This window comes from Lepisma saccharinum, chromosome 2 (assembly GCF_977018435.1).
Source record: "Lepisma saccharinum chromosome 2, izLepSacc3.1, whole genome shotgun sequence".
NCBI lineage: Eukaryota > Metazoa > Arthropoda > Insecta > Zygentoma > Lepismatidae > Lepisma > Lepisma saccharinum.
Window position 1 is genome coordinate 172,598,857 of NC_139230.1, and position 25,111 is coordinate 172,623,967.

General features: G+C 39.2%; 1 protein-coding gene across 1 annotated transcript in view; it reads right to left on the bottom strand.

Moving 5' to 3' along the window:
• LOC145983761 (metabotropic glutamate receptor 7-like) overlaps positions 1-25,111 on the bottom strand; it is a 706,759-nt gene that overhangs the window by 70,412 nt on the left and 611,236 nt on the right. Inside the window, exon 5 of the mRNA XM_083116810.1 lies at positions 18,004-18,158. Coding sequence (XP_082972936.1) covers positions 18,004-18,158 — 155 coding nt within the window. The remainder of the gene's footprint in view (positions 1-18,003; positions 18,159-25,111) is intronic.

Sequence of the window (25,111 nt, forward strand, 5' to 3'; positions counted from 1 at the left end):
AACTCCCCACTTGTAATTTTTTTTCTTCCGCTCACTATCTTTCATTTCTTGTGAATAAGTGCATAAAAATTCCCCCTTCCTAAATTCGCATGAACGAATCCCAAATTATTCTTCACGAAGAGCTAGACCGTTCTCTTGACCAGATTCTCTCCTTAGCCTCCGCTATTAATTCGCCCGCTCCTTCCCCCCGAATAACCAGATCCAAGGCTCAACATCCCGATTATCCCCAGTTTCTAGGTGGTCTAGAAACACCCAAACGAAAAAAGAAACACCCAGAACCCCAAACCAGTACACCTAAAACTAACACCCCTACCACCATCAATCCTACCACTATCAATCCATCCCCGTCAAGAATGTCCGTAAATATACCCCATGGCTTATACCCCGCCCCCTTCACAGGAAAAAACCCTCAAGAAGTTGAGCAGTTTTTTGAAAAGTTCGATAGTATTGCGGGCGCTTTGGCGTGGGAGGAAAATAAAAAACGCGAAATGTTGCCATTGTTCCTCGCAGACATAGCGCTCACATTTTTGAACGATCTCAAGAAGCAGCCAAACTTCAACACCCTCACTTTTCCACAAATCAAAAAAGAATTAATTTCATTATTTAAAGGCAGTCACTTAGTCAGCATGCCCATCCAAATTTTATTAGAGACAAAGCAGGAAATTAACCAGCCCATTCATGATTATGTAATTCGCAAGAAAAATCTCGTCCTTCAATTCTTCCCGCAAGCGACGAACCCTCAAATCCTTTCTTATGTTGTGTCGGGACTTCGATCTAAACACATCGCTGCGATAGGAGACAAAGAGTTCACCGACACAAGTTCTCTTATTGCACATCTGCAGAATCAAGAAAGGCAAGACATGCTGATTCAAGCTAGACGCAATGAGGAACAAAGTGAAGCGATGAAACTGATAGATGCCGCCAAGTACATGCATTCCATTTACGCAACAGCCTCCACTCAGTTTCCCAGCTGTACGCAACCTCAGGTCAGCAACACCCATCCTTTCCCCACACCTCAGCCTGCTTCGTCATTTGTGACGTATTCCCCCCCTACCCCCCTCCCGCAGATCTCTCAAGCTCCATACAACTTTCTTCCGCAGCAACCTTATCAAGCACCAGCAGCTCTTCCGACCAACTCCTGGCAGGTCCAAACCACGCCCACAGTCCCTCCTTCCCTCCCCTCAAGTCAAACTCCAAACACGCAGTCTGCTAGTTCTCCCAGCGCGGCCGTTTCCCAGTCTTGCAACGCAATTCTGCCATCTGGCGGTTCAACAGCGAACCAACTAGATTCAGTCACGAACCAATTGCAAACCTTAACATTAGAAAATAAAGTTGAAGCGTTGTGTCACACTGTCCAGAACCTGGCAGATCAAATACAATCAAATAACAGTAATCAATTTCAGACCCGGCCGACTTTTTACGGCCAGGGGAATGGCAATCGCAGAGGTTCTACTCGCGGCATGCGACGTAATTTCAGATCTCGAGGTGGAAATAATAATTCAGACGGGGGGCGACAAAATTCACAGTTTTCGCAATGCCAGATTTGTTTCCGTTCAAATCACTCTACCAGGGACTGTTTTTATAATCCAAACAATGAAAACAAGGGCGATTTAAACTGAAAAACCGTGTGAATCGATGGGACGGATCCACACGCAAGACAAAATTTGACACAGTTCCTATCCTTGAAAAAAACAACCTATTCTTAATTCAAGCTCATGTAAATAATAACCCCCTAGAAATTATGATTGACAACGCAAGCCAGATTAGTATTTGTCCTCAGCATTTAATTCCACCCAATGCAAAGAAAATTCAAATGCACAGCATTATTAAAGGCGTCACTGGTAACAGACTTCCTATCTCAGAAATTGTAATACTCCCCCTTCACATAGGAAGATATAGGTACTCCCACCCTTTTAGAGTTGTGCAATCCAAAGAATTACCTCCTCTCCTTGGCAATGACTTTTTGAAGACACAAAATTGTGACATTTCACTTAGTACTAACCTGTTAACTCTTAGACGCTTAGGCCATATTCCAAACTATAACCTTCCCACAAAATCACACACCTACACCATCCCTGATGTAATTTTTTCTAAACTACACCCTACTAGCAACCAACACAGTTTAGTAACAATCCCAGAAAATGTAACCCTAAAACCTAGAACCCGAACATATGTTCCAGTTTCCATCACTCCCCCCTCCCCCACAATATCCTATTCACACCCTCTCAGGAAACACTCCTTACATACAATATCCTCATACCCCATGCCCTACTTAATACTTCTTCCCCTCTGTTACTAATTCATAACCCCTCAGAGAAACCAGTCACTCTCAAATCCAACACCCCACTTGGCCCAGCAACCCCCTGTGACATAATAGTAGACATGACAGATGCATCCAACACTGACATGACTACCACTACATACGCATGCACAGAAGACAATACAGACAACACAAGACTGAAGGAAAGTCAGCAAAAATTTGACCCATCTTGCATCAGTATTAACCCTGACTTATCAGAGGCAGACAAACAGAAAATCATACAGTTAGTATTTGATTATGCTGATGTTTTAGCTTGGAAAGGCGATAAACTCACCACAACCCCAATTTATGAGTACGACATTGACATTGGCGACAATCAACCTCCCTATATGAGACAATACCCCATTCCTTTGAATCTTAGAGAACAAATGAAAATTGAGCTTAACAAGCTCTTACAAGATGGCATCATTCGCAGGTCAGAAGGTAGTCCATTCCGACACCCAGTTCTCTTAGTGCGCAAGCGAGACAATTCGTTCCGCGTGGTGTCTGACCTTCGGGCACTGAATAAAATTATTCAGCCCTCTTCTCTCCCAACACCTAACATTGACAACATTTTAGCAGACATGGCAGGCAAGAAATATTACACAACCCTTGACCTTAAATCGGCATTTTTTCAGGTAAAATTAACAGAAAGGTCAAAGAAAATGACCTCATTTGCAATTAGTAATTGTGGAAAATACGAGTATGAAGTACTGCCAATGGGATTGAAGACAAGTAGTCAGGTCATGAACAATGTAATGTCTATGGCTCTATCTGGCATAGATAGTTCCGAGATATCTGCATATACGGATGACATAATTTGCTACACAAACTTAGTTGACGCAATGCTACAAGTTTTACATAAAGTCTTTGCTAAATTACGTGCAGCCAATTTGAAACTAGGGCCAAATAAATGTAAATTTTGCTTTGAGGAAATTCCAGTCTTAGGCCATCTTGTGTCGCAAAAGGGATTTAAAATTTCTGATCACATCCTGCGTGCAATCAAAGAATTCCCTCCACCTAAATCTAAGAAGAATTTGAAATCCTTCCTAGGCATATGCAATTTCATCAGACGCTATGTACAAGGGTTTGCGGAACCCGCAGAATGTTTGTTCAAATTACTCAAAAAGAAAGTAAACTTTCATTGGCATGAAGAGCATCAGAAAAGCTTTGAGGCATTAAAAGACAAAATTATTTCCGCACCCATTTTTAGACCTTATGACCCAAAGCAGACTTCATGCGTATACATCGACGCGTCATACCAGGGTATGGGTGGTTGTCTTATGCAGAAGGATGCTGATGGAATACTGCATCCGATAGCCTTCTGCAGCAGACACCTTACAGACACTGAGAAAAAAGCAGACGTCTTTTCTCTTGAAATTGCAGCTGCCTTTTATGTCCTAAAATCATTCAAATTCTTCTTAATCAACACACCTTTTATAGTTTTCACAGATAACCATGCATTGTCTTACCTTAGAACAACAAAACAGTTGTCCGGGGTACTTGCTCGAAGATCACTCTTCTTCCAAGAGTTCGACTTCCAAATCCACCATATCCCATCATCACAGAATGGTATTGCTGATGCATTATCAAGGAATCCTGTAGACCCAGCCCCTTCCTTGCCCAACGACACAGCACAAGACACTTTCCTTGACACAGACGAGGAGGACATACTAAATCAAGTCTTCATGTTACAATCTGATGACTTTGACATAGGTACGGCACAAAGAGAGGACCCATACTTACAAGCATTAATCAAAATTCATGAAAACCACCCAGATGCTGATCACAAATTAGAGAAAACAGCCTACTCATTTGTTCTTGACAATGGAATCCTTTATAGGAACACTAAATTTTCACCAGGCTATAGAAGACAGTTATGTATTCCCCAAAAACTAAGAAAAGAAGTGTTTCAATTAATTCACTGTAACAAAATGATGGCCGCACATCAAGGTGCTGCTAAAACATACTCCCATCTCTCTTTACGCTACTATTGGCCTAATCTAAAGAAATATGTGTACGCTGCAGTACGCAAATGCAATGAATGTCAAGTAGCAAAAAGAGCTCACGGAGCCGTACAACATACACTGCAAACGAGCCCACCCGCTAGTCATCCCTTTAGCCAAATACATATTGACGTGTGTGGACCACTGACTTCAACCTCTGACACAGGACACAAATATTTTCTATCCGTTGTTGACAATTGTACCAGATTTGCCATAACTACAACCCTCCCCAACCATGATGCCAACTCAATAGCTAACGCCCTTGTCTCGCATGTTTTTCTCATTTTTGGTCTTCCAGAGACGATTATGCTTGACAGGAGCTCCCCGAACTGTAGCAAATTAATACAGGAATTATCCAAAATTACTGGTGTCACATTAAAATTTGTTGATACTGCTGCCCACTTCAGAAATGGTGTAGTCGAATCATCTTTTCACTACTTGAAATCCATCATGAAAACTTATGTGGTACAAAAACAAGGTAAATGGCATGAACTTTTGGCTAGCGCGACCCATGCCCACAATGTAAGTACACATCTTGGCATGAACAACTCCCCCTATTTTTTGCTATTTGGACAACACCCTAGGTTAATTGCAGATGCTGTTCTCCCTACTAATCCCAACACCACTATCCACTCTAATGAACAGAGAATAGAACAACTCCAAGCCGCTCGAGAACTAGCACACAAACATTTAGCAAAGCGATTTGAGCAGCAAAAACAATGTGCCGACAAAAAGACACAACAAACAACCTACTCCCCTGGACAATTAGTGTATATTTTGGACACTACCCCTCATCCCCACGTACCCAAGGCATTTTCCTCCTCCTACAAATTTCACGGGAAAATAATTTCACAAAACGACGCCAATTCCTATTTGGTGGAATACACCGATGGTCGTGGCAAACTGAAAACCGATGCTATCACGATTCACCGTTTGAAACCAAGGCACCTTGACTCGGACGAGTCTGTCACTTAAATATTAAATTTTTCCATTTTTCACCGTTGCACAGTCCATTCACACCTTATAAATAATATTTTCGCACCCACATGTCAATATAATACTTGTATTTTCGCAATTTTTGTTTTCGCAACGTGATTTTTTCACCAAGCCGCACACAAGAACGAGCACATGTAAAAACGGAAGTTCCGCCATTTTGATTCACGTAGTACCCTCTTCTTCCTGTTCCCTCCCTCCTAAACACTGTACACATAAAAGAGTCGGGAATTAACTTTAAAAGCAAGTTCGAAGACTAAAATAAACTTTTAATATTCCACAAAGTAATAATAATAAAGAAGTAGAAAGTAAAAACGGCCAATCAGGAACGTAGTCTCTCAACTGACTACTGGTTGAGTACGTGAATTTTCCACTCGCTAGCGACAACGCGATTTTTTTCTGTCTGCAGCAAGCAGATTGTACAAAAAAAAAAAAAACTCGCACAAGTATATGCGCATGCGCGACCTACCCGTAGACGAATCTCGCACAGCTGACGATTTAGTAATCGCCTCGGCTCGAGCAAATACATCGCGGAGCGCAAAACATAAACAAATGGTAATAAAATACAAACAAATAAAAATGCAGAAGTTTATATTATAAACTATTCAGTCTCGAGAATCTCTTGCATTACAATTTGTTAATCCTTCTCTTTTATAATTTTTCATTAGTGATCTTTTACCACTTTATTTGAGTAGCTTACTCGGAAAACAATTTTTTTTTTCATCACAAATCTCATGCTTAATACATGATATTTTTTTATGCAAACTCCGTTTTAAAATTGTATCTTTGTCCCTTTCAGGGTTCACTACCGACAATGGCAGTAATGTTACTACTTTCCTTTTTTTCCCTCATTTTTTCGGTCACCACGGCGACTGAACATGTGAAAATCATCTCGGGAATTTATCTGAAAGAACTACCAGGAACCATCCCTTATCATTATACCATCCCCATCTACTACAATGTGAAATTACAAATGCCTAAACCCCAGCACTTCCCATCAACACTACATAATGCCATGTGCAACAAAGGCGAAGAAGATTCCAACCAATGTAAACTTGCGGTCCAACTCCAAAATTTTCATTCACACCTTTTTTCACACCTTTCCCTCTTCACACGACCCACCCCCAACACTTCCGTAGTTAGACAAAAGCGTGCACTCCTTGGCTTTATCAGTAGCATTGCTAACTATTGTTGTGATTTTGCCACTACTAAGCAACTAGAACCCCTATTCCAAAATGCTCATGAAGTAAAACAAACGATATCTCACATTAAATTACAACTGCAAGCTAATCATATTTTCTATCAAAATTTAACTGGTGAAATTCACTCTTTCCAACATCAGATTGAGGATGTTTTTACTGAATATGCTAACCACTCTGATAGTTTGGCTCGAAATCAGGAAGCATTGATTAATAAACTCAAAAATTTAACAATCAAAGATGCACATCAAGCACAGGCATATCTCATCGAATTTATGACCCTAACCTTGCAGCTTAGCCAATTTTTCACCCTTTTTGAATATGAGAATACCATTAGCAATTGTAAACATCATTTTCTCTCTGAACATGTTGTATCTAAAACAACACTGCACCGAGACTTGAAAAAGATTCAAAAAAATATTCTTCCTACTGGATTTGATATAGCGATTCCTCTCACACTTATTGACATGTATTATCAGATACCACTGTCCCAATGCAGAATTTCTGCTGATGCTGTCAATATTGAGTTGAAAGTGCCTATCACTTCCACTCAGAAGAAATATACACTTTATTTAGCAATCCCTGTCCCCTTTTCATATCAAAATTTAACATGTGTAGTGTCACATAATCCATCGTATATCGCCATTGATGATTCTCATAATGTTGTCACTATTAGTGGTACAGACCTTGAAAATTGTCAGGTCCATACACAGAAATTGTGCCTTCTGCCTTCTCACACAGGAAGACACGATGGGCTCAATTTCTGTTTTTCCAAATTGATTCAAGCAACAACCGTGGCTGATACGATGAATGGGTGTACCTACGCATGTCACGAATCCCACCTCACTGATGTGGTCAAATTAGATTTAAATGTTTATGCAATAATTAATCCTCCTCCTACCATCACCTTTTTTTACGCTAATGGCTCCACTTTACATTACAATCTTACCACTTTTCACGAACCCGGTGCAGTATTGTTACACGTGGCTTGCCGTACAGATGTACTTATCACCCCCGATATCAAAATTCATGCTATCTTTCCTTGTGGTTTCGATCATTCAACAATCCACCGAACAATTCATATCCTTCCTGCTGCCTGGACCAACAATCCCAATTTTCTACTCGACACCCATTATAAAATTTCCCCCCTTGTGAATGCAACGGCTCTTTATCATAAACAATGGACATTTCATATCCCTCACCTTAACCTCTCCCAATATAAAGTTCTTGACATCCCTCCCATAACTCCACTTTACAGACATGCGGATTTTCCCATCATTATAATTTTTGTCTGGCTCACATGTCTCACTCTAGGTGTCATATACCAATTTAAACTTCTCCACATTCCCCTTTTCTTATGTTTTACTTCTAAGGCTCGTGCACTTACCCCTCATGACCTTGTAAAATCTCCTGCACATACAACCTCCTATCTCTTCTTAATTTTCATAGCTCTCCTGCTTCTTTGTATTTGCATTACTTACATGTACTTACGTCTAAAACGTCACACTTCTTGCTGTTCATGTTGTCACCGGCGAACCCCATCTCCTCCTAAGACATGTTCCGTCCCTATTATTAGTCCTCCTATTTCCTTAGCTACTATATCTCAACGTCCCGCACATTCCCCACCACCCCCTCCCACTCTTCGTCAACTTACAACTCCCACTCGCTTAGCTCCTCCTCTTCCCACACGTATCACCTTCGATGATGGCTACTGTCTACCCACCCCTGTCATTTCACTTATGTCACCTTCGCCTCCAACCTTTACTCTTCCGCACTTAGGCGAACACCTTTTATTATAACTTCCCCTTCCCTACGCTTGTCGGCTCCCCCTTGCACAACGTCACCATCTGGCCATACTACACTCACGGCGTTTCTCAAGCATCTCTTCGGCAGTTCCGCATAGAGCCAGTCACCCAGCAGTCGGTCAGCGAGGAATCATCATGGCGCAGCAGTCATCCTGGAGCAGCTGTACAAGCAGCCAGCCAGCAGCCATCTATTGCAGACACCATGCAGCCAGCCAACCAGCGGCCATCTATTGCAGACACCATGCAGTCAGCCAACCAGCGGCCATCTATTGCAGACATCATGCAGCCAGCCAGCCAGCAGATATCTTATTTCAGCTCATCATACAGCCCGCCAGTCGGCAAGTGGACATCATGCAGACACCATGCAGCCAACCAACCAGCTTACATCTTATTGCAGACATCATGCAGTCTTCATGCGGCTCATCTATTGCAGACGTCATACAGCCAGCCAGCCAGCACATATTCTATTGCAGACATCCTGATGCAGACATCATGTAGCCAGCCAGCCAGAAGACCTCCTATTGCAGCAGACATCATGATGCAGACATCATGCAGCCGGCCAGCCAGCAGATAGCTTATTGCAGCACACCATGCAGACATCATGCAGCCAGCCAGACACCATGCCGCCATCCTGCAGCAAGCACATAAACATGTAGCCAGCAGACCACAGGCAGCCTGCAGCTCAGCATACCACCAGCGGTCAGCATTCCAGCTGGACATGCAGCCAGACCCGTGCAGTACCAGCTATACCGACAGCTCCAACTTTTTTTTTTATTTTTATTTTTACACATTATTATATACAGGGTTTTTATTTTTCTTTACTCAATGTACCTTCAATTATTATTTCAAATATACTCTCCATAACCATCTCTACTCTGCTTCGTAACCACTCACAGTGGATACATCTTGGCCAGGGGAATGATGAAGGAATTGGGAGCATAAAAGTCGAAACATTAATTTGCCTCAAACATCGCTCAGAAGCTCGCAAGTTGAACGCTCATTCACCCCACATTCCACCGGATGCAGAGCCGAGCAACTAGAATTTTCCACTCGGCTCTGCACAGTCAGCAAGGCAACGGCCCTCACCAGCGGTGAGTGCACCTCCACTGTAAATTTCCATCTCCATCCAGGGATACCCCAGGTGCACAGTGGAGGTGCAAAGTCCACCAACCTATGACTCAAATCCAATGTATAAAACCGCTGGAGACAGTAAATCGATCTCTCACTTCGCTCCAATATCACCACCAAACTGATCGACGAGAAGAGGACGACGGCCTGCTGAGAGATCGCGACAGTACGAGGCGGCAACAAGCGAGAAGTCCATAGCAGTCCGGATTAAGCCAACCGAAGAATCTGCAAGAATAAAACAAGTCGCCGAATTGCCTGCCGTCTCTTATCGTCATCTTCGATCTCTCCAGCGGACACCTGTCACCGTCGCCGACGCCAGAAGCCGAGGGCCAGACCAACAGCAAGGGGTGAGTAGCGTTCAACAACACAGGCTCCCAACAATCCTTCATCAGCCTCCTTAAGGGTAGAGGTGGTTAGCCAAGTCAAACTTAAGACCTACTGTATTTATCTGAGCTACGTCCCGGCGTGACTCGATCCCGTACCTTACCCGACGTCACGCTACAGTATATTCACGCGAGCAATGTAGCTTAGAAAGCGCGGGATAATTTCACCTTGTTTTCCACATGAAAGGGTCACTTGTATCTCTTGGGGAGCTTTCGCACCACTGTGTCATACCCTGCACGCGGCATTTCGAATGTCACGTTAGTTGTCAACAAACTTTAAGACAGGCCTTTCTGACTGGAGTAGCTTGACACACCATGTGACACATGACATGTCATGTGACATTCGTATGACCTGCTTTAAAGCTCCCCTGTAGTGTTGCCCACGAGACGAGACTTTGGCCTGTCTCGTCTCGTGGAAATGCTGTGAAATGCTGTCTCGTCTCGAAAATATTCATTTGTCAAAGGGACAAATGATCAATCTCGTCTCGTCTCGAATTTTTAAAAGCCTGTCCCGTCTCGTCCCGTGGGCAACACTACTCCCCTGGTGTAAATGCTGCTTCCCTTGTGCAGTTAACAACAATGGGTTATTACCGTAAGGCTATAGTTCAGAAAGAAGTTACTTTATCATTGACAATTTCAAGTATCAAAGTAGTGTTTTTAACTAATCATCATTGTATGAAAAATAATTTTATCGAGGATAGAACCAAATTTTGATTGACTTATTTACAGCTAAATCTGGAATGGAATCGGCCATTTTGCTGCGTTAGGCAAAACATTTCTCTTGTTTAGTTCAACTTGGTTATTACAGTCAGAAAAATCATAAAGGCAATGTCGGTTAGTGTTAAATACGAGAGCCTTCCAGTTTCGTCAATTAACTGGTCCTGAAGTAGTTCGTAATCAACTCCTCTATCCTTTCATTTGGATTCAGATAGTGCTGTTATTATTAACGCTGCCTCTTGTGAATCGGATGATATTTCTGGACTGAATCTGCATTTGAAGAATCATTATCCTCTTGCCTTTTGCGTGTTCATTAAAAGACCCAACTCTCATGAGCATTCCACACCACAATACATAAAGATCTGATAAAGCAATTCATCCACATACATTTCAACAAGTCTCCTTTTGATGCTTTTGCCCTTTGATGACCATCTTTACTTGTTTGTTTCTCTGTGTGTGTGTTGAGTGCATGGGCCCACGTGTGTGCGTATGTTATTTGTGCTTACACTATGGGGTCCATGCGTATATATAATTTCTATGCTCAAAAATGTTGGATCATACGTGACTTAAATATCATGAATACAAAGTTCATGTGGTTTAACTCCCTACTTGAACGTCAGGTCTCCTGGTTTGAATTTCGGACAATGAGAGGATGTTAATATGCGTCCTTTTATGTTCTTCATTAGTTCGTCATCCATTCATCATTGCAATTGACATAGAGAGGAAGGAATTAAAAGAAAGGAGTGCGTAAAGTAAGACGATGCGAAATATGAAACAAATTCCGCATTATAATAACAGATATCTAACATTCTGGTTGTATGCGACCTGAAAGTAAGTGTTAAATAATAATAATAATAATAATAATACAAACTTTGGAATAAAATAGCGTTGTTGATGCAGGAGAGCTAATACAAATATATATGTTTTGTCCGTGGATTGAACGATCAACTTCGTAAACCCGAGGTCTTATCACGGCAACCCTCGTGACTGGGAAATTGAATCGCTGCTTGAATGTTGGAAAAAGCCGAACGAACAAATTGTATCTGAAAGGAATGATGGACAACTAGATCAATAGTTTGTGCTTAGAAAACTATACAGTTACTCGAATGTTTGAATTTGAATTATTGTTTTTTAAGTCAACTCTATGCACAGATAGGCTAATCGGGACTGGATATGCAGTTTAAAGTAGAATCCGAATCTCTATGTGCCTCCACCGGGTATCGAACCCAGGACGCCTTGATTACAAGAGGACGACGTTACCACTACGCCATCGCAGAGGTACTCACTGGAATGTGGAGGAAGATTGGACAACACGGTTAACCAAACACGCCTGTGTATAATACAACCACAGTTAGAATATACCATTGAAATGATAAAACAATAATATTGTAATTATATTGCTGCTGTATTGTGTCGGATTAATAAACAATGTCACGGGAGAAGTAGAATAAACTACACATATTGTTGTCTAAACGCATTATATCAACTGGTGTTAGGTAAACTATTTATGCTCAATCTTCCTTCATACTTGAGGGGCTATATTGTTATTGATTTTGGAGTTGTTTTTTTTTTAGTGTCATGTTATGTGGTCCAGCGTTGTTTCCTCTCCCCACTCTTCTCTGCGATTCTCTCTAAGTATTGTTCACATTGTCCATCAAACCCCTTCACCAAAAATATTTCATGCTATTTTTTCCGCATTTAGTCGACCAGGACAATCAGCTCCGTCGGTTGATCTATACTCTGTCCCAGGAGTCTGTGGAGCAAGCGAACAAAAACTAGTCCCCTGCGCAAGTAGTAACTCGAGAGGGCTCGTCCCATGAACGCGTGAGAAGGGAAAACGCGGCCGCAGCTACCAGTCGTTTGCAGCAGCGTGCACTTGCTTTGCACACTAGCTTTCTCCCCTTCCCTACCGTTATGCGCGGCCTTGCAAGCTTTTCAAAGGTCTTACGCATTCCATCATTCCTTTTCTACATATTTAGAGATTATAACGTGTGGATGTTGTGAAAACGCTCTTCAATTTGCCATTGTAATTTTTTTAAAATTTTCACTTCTATTGAATTCTTACCCTTTTATTCTTGAGTGCCGTTTGTTTCTTTATTACAACATTATTCCTTTCTCAAATGTAGGCACAAGTTACTTTAGTTCCAAGGAACTCCTGCAAAACCAACACAAGGAGAGAAACTCCAAAAATGGCCCATATTACCCGCCATCCTATCCTATCCTCTTTGCGGTGTTTTCAGTGGTTGGCAAGTCACCCATTCATCTTGCGTGTGAAGACTAAGACCGTGCCTTTATTGCAATTTTCTTCCGAGCTGACCCAATCTAGATGTGCAGAGACCGTGTGGGCGAGAATGCGGGATGCGACAGCTCTTCAGATTTCTCAAGCGTTCGTTTCGTCCTGGCGTTATTATGTTTGCAAGACTCTAGAGGGAGGAGGGAAAGGGAGGAGTGCTGGGAACTCATTTCGGTGATAAATCCTTTGTATTCATTTAAAAAGAACGGCGCGGGTCAATTGCTGTGCTTGATCTGTGCACGGATTTCACCGACTCCAGGTGAAAGGATGGCAGTCGTACCTTCAGTGGGTTCGTATTTATTCTCATCACACAATACTAATACATTGTTTCTATGGGCGTCGCCAGAAATTTTTGTAGGGGTGGGGGGTCAGACCATGATACACATTTATTAGTAACAAGAATAATTATAACCACGATTATAATTTTATTATGCGGTAATAAGTATTATAAACTAATCAAAATAAACCAATTTTATTCCAAATTTATTATTATTATTATATAAATGGGAAAACTTTGCTATTGGATCTACCAGATGAGTGAATATCCAGTACAACTATTTTCCATTATTTTTGTACATTGCATACAGTTAACGTACTGATATTCATAGTTACTGTAGTTTGATATTAATTAGCCTTTACAAATCTCGTGCAAAGAAAGGCATTAAAATTTGGAGGGAAATTGTACTCATAAAGTTTGTTGAATGACCTCTCATAAAACTATAATTTTTTGAATTTTGGAAACTGAAATAATTTTATTGTTTGGATTAAATGGTGGAATTTATTTTACAATCAATGTTATCGATCTAATGCAATTTTTACTTTGATTGTTCTATTCGAATACTAACTAACTGAATCTTATTTCTGTTATTAACAATAAAACTTACAAGTTTTCTGATTTCTGTAACTTGAAATGAACGATGCCAATCTCCAGGGGGAGTCTACGGACCCGTTCGACCCCCTTCCTTACTCTCATGATTGTTCCTTAGCGCAGACCACTTCAGTTCCGGAATATATCACCACCAAATTCCAAGCAGTTAATAGCATTACTATTGCGTATTTACCAACTATTAATAGTGATAAGATTGATGTATTTGTTAATTACATTGTTATTTCATAAAAAAACAACTTAGAATGTTGACCAAGGGAGAATTTAATGTAAAATAACACACTATAAACGTGACGTTTCAACCTTATAGCAAGGTCTTCTTCAGACTCTGAACATTTTTTTTTTAATTTGGTGAGGAATGTGTGTGTGTGTGGACAACAGTCACAATATACCCTTAAATATCACGCCCAAAATGTGTATTTGAGACAAAAGTTAATTAGCTATTAAGACTATCTTGACTTTTTTTGGACGGTAAAAGGCAGACTATGACTGACTGACGGTGTCATCCCTGCTGCTCGCTGATAGTGTCACTGCACTAAGGCGTGTGTAGCCACATCTTTAGAAGTTCTAAATTGTACCTTTTTTCTTTTGAAGAAAATCTGAATAGCTGTATTTGTATGATTACACAAACTCGGCTATTCAATTCCACTGCAACGCAACTTCCGAATACGCTACAACTACGGAACAAATTTAACATACCAACAGTGTTACAAAATCAGAGAAAGCTATCCTCTCTGTAATACACCGTATCATGAAGACACATATGGAAGCTTGAGGTAGGGACCCACACATTCTTGATCTCATTTTTTATTGGAGGTGATGTGATCAACATCACGCTCCGGCTGTCTTTACACTAGCAGGGTTACCCTCAGGTAATATATAGACTGGGGGCTTCGTGCAGGGACATTATTCCAACCTCAGATCACGAAACCTTGGATCACGGTTCTCCCGCGTGGCAGCTAGACGCTCTACCGACTGGACCACTCGACAAGAAAATTCAAGACTGCAGGAAAAAGTGCTGGAGTAGGAATTATGAAGGACACTATCCCTGCTGAAGCGGAATTACAACAAAGGAACCATGTTGAAGTGGAATCATAAAGAAAATAACCGTGTTGAAGGAAGAATTGCAAAGGACCTTAGCCGGTTTGAAGTGGAATTTTAAAGAAAAATAAGCACGTTAAAGTGGGAATTACAAAGGAAAGTAACCATGTTGAAACTAAATTATGAAGAAAAATAACCAAGTTAAGGTGAGAATTATAAAGAAAAATAACCAAGTTAAGGTGAGAATTATAAAGAAAATAACCAAGTTATGGTGAGAATTATAAAGAAAAATAACCAAGTTATGGTGAGAATTATAAAGAAAAATAACCAAGTAAAGGTGAGAATTATAAAGAAAAATAACCAAGTAAAGGTGAGAATTATAAACAAAAATAACCAAGTTTAGGTGAGAATTATAAACAAAAATAACCAAGTTAAGGTGAGAATTATAAACAAAAATAACCAAGTTAAGGTGAGAATTATAAAGGAAAAAAAAACTTTGTTAAAGCTGAACTATAGTATTAGTGTCATGTTCGCTGTCCCAGATCACCAAGGGAATTAAGCTTGGGGACAGTTGATTTGGTCTCGCTTCCTGAGAAACAACTTAGCTTCCACTACGGCGGAATCAACAGCCTCGTGTCGTATGAACTTTCATCATGTTTTAGCGGAATAACAAGTGGTTGGAGGAAGCCGAGAAGAGTTGCTTCTCAAGGGAACGGATGCTGAATTCGAAACTCTCAGGTGGTCTAAAAGTCTAAACTGGGATGATTTAAGTCTTGAGGGTAAATTCTGTTTCTGCATTATTTGCTTCAAGCTTCAGAACTACTACTTGTCTAATTTTATCTGCTTCGTTATATATATATTTTTATAATTTATCGTTTATAATGATTTCAATAAAATAACTAAATGAGAGTAATAATTACAGGTTAGTTTTATATTCAGCCTCAATAATATCCCTACAATCTAGATATAAATAACTTTGTCAGATTGACTTTCTTGAGAAATTTTGAATATGTGTGTAATTTTAGTAATGATGTCACTTCACCAGAAAAAGAACTGTATTACATCTTTTGCATTATTCTGAAGGAGAACAGTAACTATAGCGTCTACTGTAATAATAGTAATAAATACCTACATACAAGGTATACAATTCGCACCTACTATTATGTGGTTCATCATAAACACAAAGTTTCACTAATTTGAGTGTTCATGTCTCAATTTGAGTCAGAATGTTTATAGACAAGTGTTATTTGTCTTGAGTTTTGTTATTTAGCGTCGCTATTCTGCCACTTTGAGCTAATCACGATGAGCATGATTGGTGATATGATGAAATTAATGACGGGAAACTCACAAAGAACACCCATGCCCAGGCCCGGGAGTCCTGGTGTCATAGAGCGCTGTGCTAACCACTCTGTCACGGAGGTCGGCAGACAAGAAATACGGAAACTCACCACCGTTGAAATTATGCAGAGAACAGAGAACATTAACAGAAATGTTACTACTATACTTATACTACCTATAATTATAAACTAATTTTCAACACACTGAAGATACTAGGTTCAACAATGAGGAATGAATACAATACAATACTCCTCATTGCACAAATGAGAGTGATCAATGAGACGAATATACAGGGTTTCTATAAATTAGTTATACAAAAGTAACCGTTAATTGTGAAGAAAGTGTATGTGTTTATACATCAATGAATACAACATATCTTCAAGTTTATTGTCGCACGTCATTTGCTTCCAGTTGTTAGTTTCAGACGCTGCCACTGGAGGCATGAGCGTTTGCTTATCTTCTCTAGTATTACGCCAGTCATCATGGACTGTCAGGGGCATATCATACCTGGACATGCTTGAAAATTATCTAATGTCACAATTGCGTGAAGATATGGGTGCTGATTTAATTTTCCTCCGCATTTTCATAAAGAAGTAACCGCCTACCTCAATCGTGAAGTACAGACTTGGATTGGTCGTGAAGGAACGACTCCGTGGCCACCTCGTTCGCCTGATTTGCCCCATGGATTTCTGTATCTGGGGTTACATTAAGGAACGTGTGTTTGTTCCCCCTCTTCCCAGCAACGTCGACGAGCTGCGGGTCCGGATAACGCAGGCAGCTGGGACCATCGATACAGACATGCTTCAAAGGCTTTGACAGGAAATCGAATACCGCCGGGACATTTGCCGTGTGATGAAAGGATCACATATTGAACACTTGTAGAGAAAATTTAAAGATATGCTATATTCGTTGATGTATAAAACATTTCTGTTACAAATACAATTTCTTCACACTTAACGGTTACTTTTGTATAACTAATTTATAGAAACCCTGTATGTTCATAGCTGCATTAAAAGAAAACCCTCTATTTTATTTCTAGTTCGCTGACTATATGAAGTGTGTCTTTTGAGTGCCTGTGTCTGTGTATCACAGTCAAGAGCAAAAGTGAATGAGGTAAAGCTGGAAAAACAGAAGTGCGAAGTGAACTATGGCTGTGAATTAACCAAATTCTGACAGATAAGCAACTAAAACGCACATCAAATGGTCACGTTACAGAGCTTACAAGAAGTTCGTTGATGTAAACGACATCAAGTTAGTGTCCATTGTAATTTTTATTGTGGAAGAAAGTAAAAGCTATTGGACGCATCGCTGAAAAAAAGTAAATTCGAGGAAACTTGAAGCAATAATCACCAAGTTCCTAAATCTCTTTCGGGATTGTCTTTACCCTTTGCAGCAGGGGTCACTGAATGGTATGCAACGCGCTGAACGCTTTCATGAATTGGGTTTCCTAACTACTTGTGTTCGTGACTTAACAGACAATATTTTATTTTATTTATTTTACTTCGCTGTTCTGACACTCTTGGTTAATCTAAAAGATGAATGTTGATAAGATGAAGTGGATGAAGGGACAATCACAAACCCTCAAGACATCCCAATGCCTGTGATTCCAGGCTCCATAGTCTTATTAGTCTGTAAAATGCAGTCCAGGGTGTATTATGTGGAAGTGAGAAAACAATAATTTCAGAACCTGAAATTATCACACAAAAACGTCAAAGTGAATAATGACAATTAAATTTTCTGTACCCTAATAAGAATTTGTAGTTACCCGCCCCGGTTAGCCTATCTGAGCAGATAGTGGACTTAAAGTAAACAAGCAAAATCAATCGTTGAGAAACACCTCTCTCTCTCCTTCTGAAGTATTACATAACACAACATCATGAGTTAATCGTATAGCATAACTGGCTAAGGACAATACCTGCTAAGGCAGTTCTCCTTGGTAGAATAGTGATGGCTCCTTCAGCTGCCCATTCCTGATCTCGAACCGGGTACACTTTGGCGCCCCAAGAGTCACTGCCGATCCACAAGAAGTGTCCTGTTTTGTTTGCTCTGATGGTAGCTTGAAGGAGTTTTCTGGAATAGACAAGAAACCCATTACCAGGGACTATTTACGTAGCAAAGCAAGTCGGAGAAATTTACACATTCATTACTTCCTGATTCATAATGCATGAGCTGGAACTTTTTACCACTGTTGTATTTATTTAATTCCTACGTTTCGAGGACTTGTTGTTCACCGTCTTCGCAGACACTTTCAACGTGGAATGAAAGATGTAAACAGACTTATAGAAACAAGTGCAAAATTTTACACAGGAGAGCGGGAACACACTGTATATGGTCCGTGTGTCTAGGACTTCTTGTCCCGGGTTCGACTCCCGGCCTGGGAATGTATGTTTCTTTGCGAGTGCCCCTTCATCAATTTCATCATATCATCGCGCAACCTAATTTTTGCGATTAGCCAAAAGTGACAGAAAAGCGAAATAAAGCAAATCAATCAATTTTATTTTGTGAAGTGACATACTGAATCGCGCATTCTTAGCGTATATTTTCCAGACATTCATTTAGGAGTCTATATCTCAATTTAACAGGTGTTTTACAAGCTTTATTCGAAATACAGATTAGTTAATATTTCCTCGCGGTAGTTGTGATAAAGCATTTATAAAATATATCAATAACTGTTAAAAATGTAACCATATTAGTAGCTCAATCGATATACCTATCAATTGACATTTTGACAAAACGTTTCAAATTTCCAGTTCAAAAATATCCAAAATGGCAATATCTTTAGGAAATTATTTGGAGTGGAAGATTTTAATCGTATATTAATCGGGGGTGTCGTTGTTATATTTTGCTGGTTAACTCCATCCTTGATATAAAATTTCTATGACTATTCTGAGCCATGCGTCACTTTCTATTTGTTATTTGACGCGAAATCACACTGCCAAGTATCAATTGCCACTTCCCATTTATCGTCTGACACTGGCCACTTTTTTTGTGCAAGAACCTGTAGGTGATGTAGATATTAGAAATATCACATGGCTCTTATTCTCTTATTCTCCGATCCAAAGGGTAAAACAATTTAGGAAATAGTAATAATAATAAACTTTAGAAATCTCGAAATGGTAATTTTAGGAATCATCTATAGATAATTTAACATCCATTATCTCTACACATGCTGAAGACCAGCAGAGAACCATTCGTGAAATGTAGGAGACCCATATCGCCTCTTGGGACTTTAAAGCCCCACATCCTACACACGCTTACTACATGACACAGTTGGTTTCTGACTCGGCGGGACCTGTGCGTCCCTGTTAATTGCAATGTATACTACTCACAACAAACGGCAGGCGCGCTGCTGGAAGTACAGTGCGTTTCTAAAGTCCCCGAACTCTGACTTTAAAAAATCATTGTTGATCAACAAAGCAATTTTTTTAGAAACTGTTGCTTGTGATTGTTTGTTGGTGTTGTTGGAACATACAAATCAACACTAGACGACAATGAACAAGGATGCATGCGCAGTAGGCAGCAAGAATGAAAGCCAGATGTCCAGTTGAAACCGCGCACGAATTCAGTTCACCATGAGTCTCACACGGGAGCAGAGGGTTGCTGTTTTGGAAGCTTACTTTCAAGTTAAATCATACGAACGCTGTATAGAGATCTTTTATAGGAGATATCCTAACGCTCCTTCACCTGGAAAAACAACAGTGTATGATTTAATAAAAAGGTTTCGCGAAACAGAAAACGTTGCAGATAAGCCAAGGAGCGGAAGACCATCAATTTTCACAGAAGACTTTCTTGTGGATGTTGGTGAAAAATTGTAGAACTCCCCTAGGAAGTCTCTGAGGTGACTTTCACAAGAGGTAGGAAAATCTTTGTCATCTTGTCACAGGGCTGCAAAACGTCTGAAGTTCCGAGCATACAAGGTGCGAGTAGTTCAAGAGCTACGCCCGTTTGATTTCGAGAAAAGCAGAAATTATTGTCAGTGGTTCAACAGATTTACGCGGAACAATGTGGTCAACAAACTGAAGAAAATATTTTTCAGTGATGACGCCTGGTTCCATTTGTGCGGATACGTGAATGGTCAGAATACTCGGATATGGGCTACAGAAAATCCTCAATCATCCACAAGAAAGTCTTCTGTGAAAATTGATGGTCGTCCGCTGACGATGAATTCGTGCGCGTTTTCAAGTGTACATCTGGCTTTCATTCTTGCTACCTACTGTGCATGCATCGTTGTTCATTGTCGTCTAGTGTTGATTTGTATGTTCCAACAACACAAAAAAACGATCACAAGCAACAGTTTCTAAAAAAAATTGCATTGTTGCTCAACAATGAATTTTTAAAGTCAGAGTTCGGGGACTTTAGAAACGCACTGTATATGCAAGAGAACAGTAAACAATTTCTTAGACCTAAGCGTCAGTAATGCATCCATATTGATCACATATGGTCTCATATTTATGAAAATTAGGTGTTAAGTACCTCATATTTTTTTATATATTTTTCTTAGTTCATATAAATATGGTTACAAAAAAATTTTGACCAAATTTGATCGAGAAGTTGTTTTATGAGCAAAACACCACTTGGGAGTTTGCACTTCCGTCAGGCTTCTGGTGTATACTTTGCTCGAAAAAAATCTTATTATATTTTCCTTATTTCTAAACTAGTGACCATCCGCGAATTTTCAAAATTGGTGGTACACACTTTTTCTTAGCAGTCAGCCCTCATTTTGCCATCTCTTCCTAATTTGACGTTCTTTTTTATGAATACTGGGTCAAATAAGGGCTGTAACCTCCACCAACCCTCCCTCTTTGTACACCACAAATGCTCTAGACCAGTGATTCTAAAACTGTGGTACGCGTGTCCCCAGGGGTAAACGAACCACTTGAAAGGGGTACGCAATCAGCTCGGAGAGTGGTCTTTCACCCACGATGTGCCTAAAAAAATAAGTATCGAAATATACTAAATTTGGAGCAGAATCTCCGCTTGAAAGTTTCAAGTGCACAACCAGACATTAAGAAACTGTATCAGGTTATGTAGGCACATCCTTCTCACTAGAAACTCTGAGGATTTGCAATAAAAACTCCAAAATTGTGCTTGACAGTTTGTGTACAAATTTATTTTTGTTCATTACTATTTTTTTTTAAAAAAAATAACTGGAAAAATGTATGAAAATTACAGTTTTGTATACACTTCTTGGCATACATGTCTCACATTTTTATTTTTGTAACTAATCATAAGATTGCAAACGTAGGAACACGCAATAAAATAATAAACATAAGATTCTAATGTTTATTTTCTTACCATCTTTCCACATACAGCCCTAATGCCATTTTACTCTATTCCAGATACACGCCTCCAACATATTGAAAACGCACCACCAATCAGGTAACAAAAAAATCCACAAGACACACAATTCGTAGAAAACCCACTGGGGGGGGGGGGGAGGGTACATTAGACATTCAGTTACGACTAAAAGTTTGAAAACCACTGCTCTAGACAGCTCTTTTTGGTGTTGTAGGGCTATGGCACAAATATCGCTATTGATGAGTATATTGATGGGTGACTGGCAGAATATCTCTCTGATGTAGAGACACCATTTGAGGATAATAGCGATGAATGTAAAGTAGTGGCGAAAGTAAGGAAGTGTTGGCGGGTGTCATAACACCCCACCTGCTCTTTGGCCTATTATTTTTTAAAAAGACCGCCAAAAAGAGGGGAAAGATGGAAAATAAGGGCTGGCTACTAAAAACGTATATGTAACTATCCCTCTTACCAAAATCCAGGGTACAACACTGATGGGATGTCAAGAGTGATGACCCTTTTTATGTACTCTCCTTGCTCATTTGTCTTTTAATTTACATATTTGTCCTCTGAAGAGAATATTCTAAAACGTGTAACATGTTGGATGTAGATATTTTGTATGTAAGTGTTGAGACATGTATATATTTTATAACCAAGCACTATAATTGCTCTGTTTATACATAAGATGCTAGTGGTCTGTCGGGACTTTTAGGTCATGTTAGTTGTTATTAGTATTATTACAATGTCAGATGATTTTTTCTTGTCAATCCTACTAATGGAAGTCTTATACCCATACATATAAATGCTACAAACTGCCATTTTGCTCCATAACAAAAATTCAGGCTATAAAGGGTTAAAAAACTATGCAGGGACTTATATCAACTACTTCATTACAAATTTACATTTATAGCATCTACTAATGCACAGCAGTATTTCTTTGTAAGTTATATTGAATGTTATACATAGCTTCCGCGTAGCCGTATGGTTAACGCTTTCACCCTTGGTGCGAGCGGTCCCGGGTTAGATCTTAGATGGGAGCTTTAAAATTTCGTTGCTAACACAGCATTTCATACATCATGTATCTAGAAGTGTCATCCATTCATTCTAACGGATGTTTTCACATTTTACGGTATGGACCACCCTCTACATGTAATCTCCCACACATACATCCACATACACTCACCCCCCCCCCACACACATAAGTTAATTAACACAAAAAGTTAGTATTGCATCATATTTTATGTATGAAAAAAAAGATTCTTGATTTTTATAAATATTTTATATATTATAACATATCTTGTATTTCTCGATTTGATAAAATTATAAACTATTTTGTAAGCTTTCTTCCAAACAAAACTAACTTCTATTGAATCCCAGTATGTATTTAATCGATTAATCGTGTTTCCTTTTTTGGAATCCTGCAAATAGTGCTGCATATTGCCTAACGTATTATATATTAGTCATATTGAACTTATTGTTTTAGAGTATTTTTTCTCAGAGCTTTAGCAACAAATAATCAAGAATACCATTTATAAGAGTAACAGAAAAACATGAAAATGACCCAGTTATACGAACTAATGATGCAATGAAAGACATAAACGCAACACAGTGCATTAAGTTTTGATTCGAGTACAAAAGAAGTATCCCAGGGTGTTTCTTGATACATTTTGACACTTCAATTTCTCTTGATGCATTAAAATGCATCGGATCAGATTTTTGGATCAACGACCATCTGAGAAACCAACAATACACGTAAAGATGTATTAATTGATTAATTTCAAGTGCATAAACTAATTTTGTTGCATTTTGTTTTCTGTTTGTATAACAATCAAGTCAACAGACAAGAAGAATATCTTAAATTGTAATATTATAATGATCGTCAAAAATCGTACTTGGGTCACTATGCTTTCTGTCAATTTCAATCGAATACCTGTAAAATGAATGAGCAGAAGATAGAATACATTGTGTAAAGTCCTATTTGTCTTCTTAGCGCCTATTTACAATAAAATCTCGCTTGTTTTTGTCGGAAAAGAACTTAAAACATTCTAGGGATGAGATATATTCAAATTTGCTACAATTCAAACAGAAAACAATTTTCGAAAATGTCACTTTGCTGAAAGCAAATTGCAAAGTAAGACATTTTAATAGAATTGATACTATCACCGTAGATTAGCCCTATTTGCTATGAGCATAAATTTATTCTCTTTTGGTGAGCTGGGAGTTACGATATCACTTTCTGCAGATTTTATTTAAACCCTTTCCCGTATCCCTTATCTTTACATTTCAACTAGAATTTGAAGAAAAAATGAATGAAAGAAAGGATTATAAAACAGAGTCAACAACCTCATTTATGAGGATCATAAAGTAGGTGAAGTAGGCACTTAAAGCATCGTTACACAGGATCGTTCGCTCGCGCCCTGTCGAATCGAGAGTCCTTTCGGAATGATAAAAGCTATGAGTTCTGCTCCCTTGTTTTCAAAAGGGCGCCATCACGGGCGCAGGAAATAAAACCCCGAGAACTGGAAAATTCATCACGAAGGCGGGCCATTTCAACAGCCTGAACTGAGAAACGAGACGAAATCAATTTTCATTAACTAATATGGCTCATAAACTAACCGCTTGATAGTCACTAGAAAGCGATTTAATTGTTAATAGCTAGGTGAGGTGACGGTTATTTGCAAACACAGGAAGCTCTAATAAACATTTTCTATATCTAATGAAAATAATGTTGATGAATATCAATGAATTTCAGTAATTTTTCGAATTCATTTATCTCCCAAAACTTATTAGTAGTGAACTAGCTTTCAATTATTTTGAATGGAATTCAAAAGGAAAGGCCAATCAGGTATAATGGAAACGCAAGAAACATTTCTTATGGAATTGTTTGAATGATGTGTTTTTGGATCATAGTGACCAAGAGACATGAATTTTGGTCATCTAATTAAGTTACATACTACAATAATTAAGAGAAAATATAATTCAATCATATCAAGTGTTTTTTTTAAAGTTTACCTTAACTTCCTCTAATGATATAGAATGTGCACTTTAATTGACACACATATGCATTCATGGGGTTGCCATGTCACACAAGCAGTTAACAACTTAGTAGCCAAACTAAAATCACTATTTCCACTCAAACATATACTAAGAAAAGAAACGAAAACTCACCTAATCAACACACTTGTAATGCCAAATATTGATTATGCTTCCCCAGTATTTATAAACATCAACAATAGCCTAAATTGCAAGCTACAAAAACTTCAAAACCGTTGCATATGGTTTATACTGAATGTCAAAAGAAGAGAACGTATTTCCCCGTCCTTAAAGGAACTTAATTGGTTAAACGTTAAAAATAGGAGAATATTTTTTGCCATTGTCTCTATTATAAAGGATTATGAACATCAAGGAGCATAAATATTTATATGACCAAATTTCTCCGTAAAGGAAGAACGGAAAACAAATTATCCTTCGTCAGAAAACTAAATTCACGATTCCCATACACAAAAGAGCACTTTACGGAAACTCTTTCATAGTCACCGCGATAAAAGAATGGAATGAACTCCCCTCACCTCAGGGGAGCTCCACCCTGCAACATACAAATTAAACTTAAAGAAACATCTATGTCCAAACAATAGTGCCTGGCTTTGTCTTTCCTGTAAGGTATAGGAATGAGGTATTGGCTTTAATTTTAATTTTAACTCTGTAATAATATTATAGTAATTGTGGTT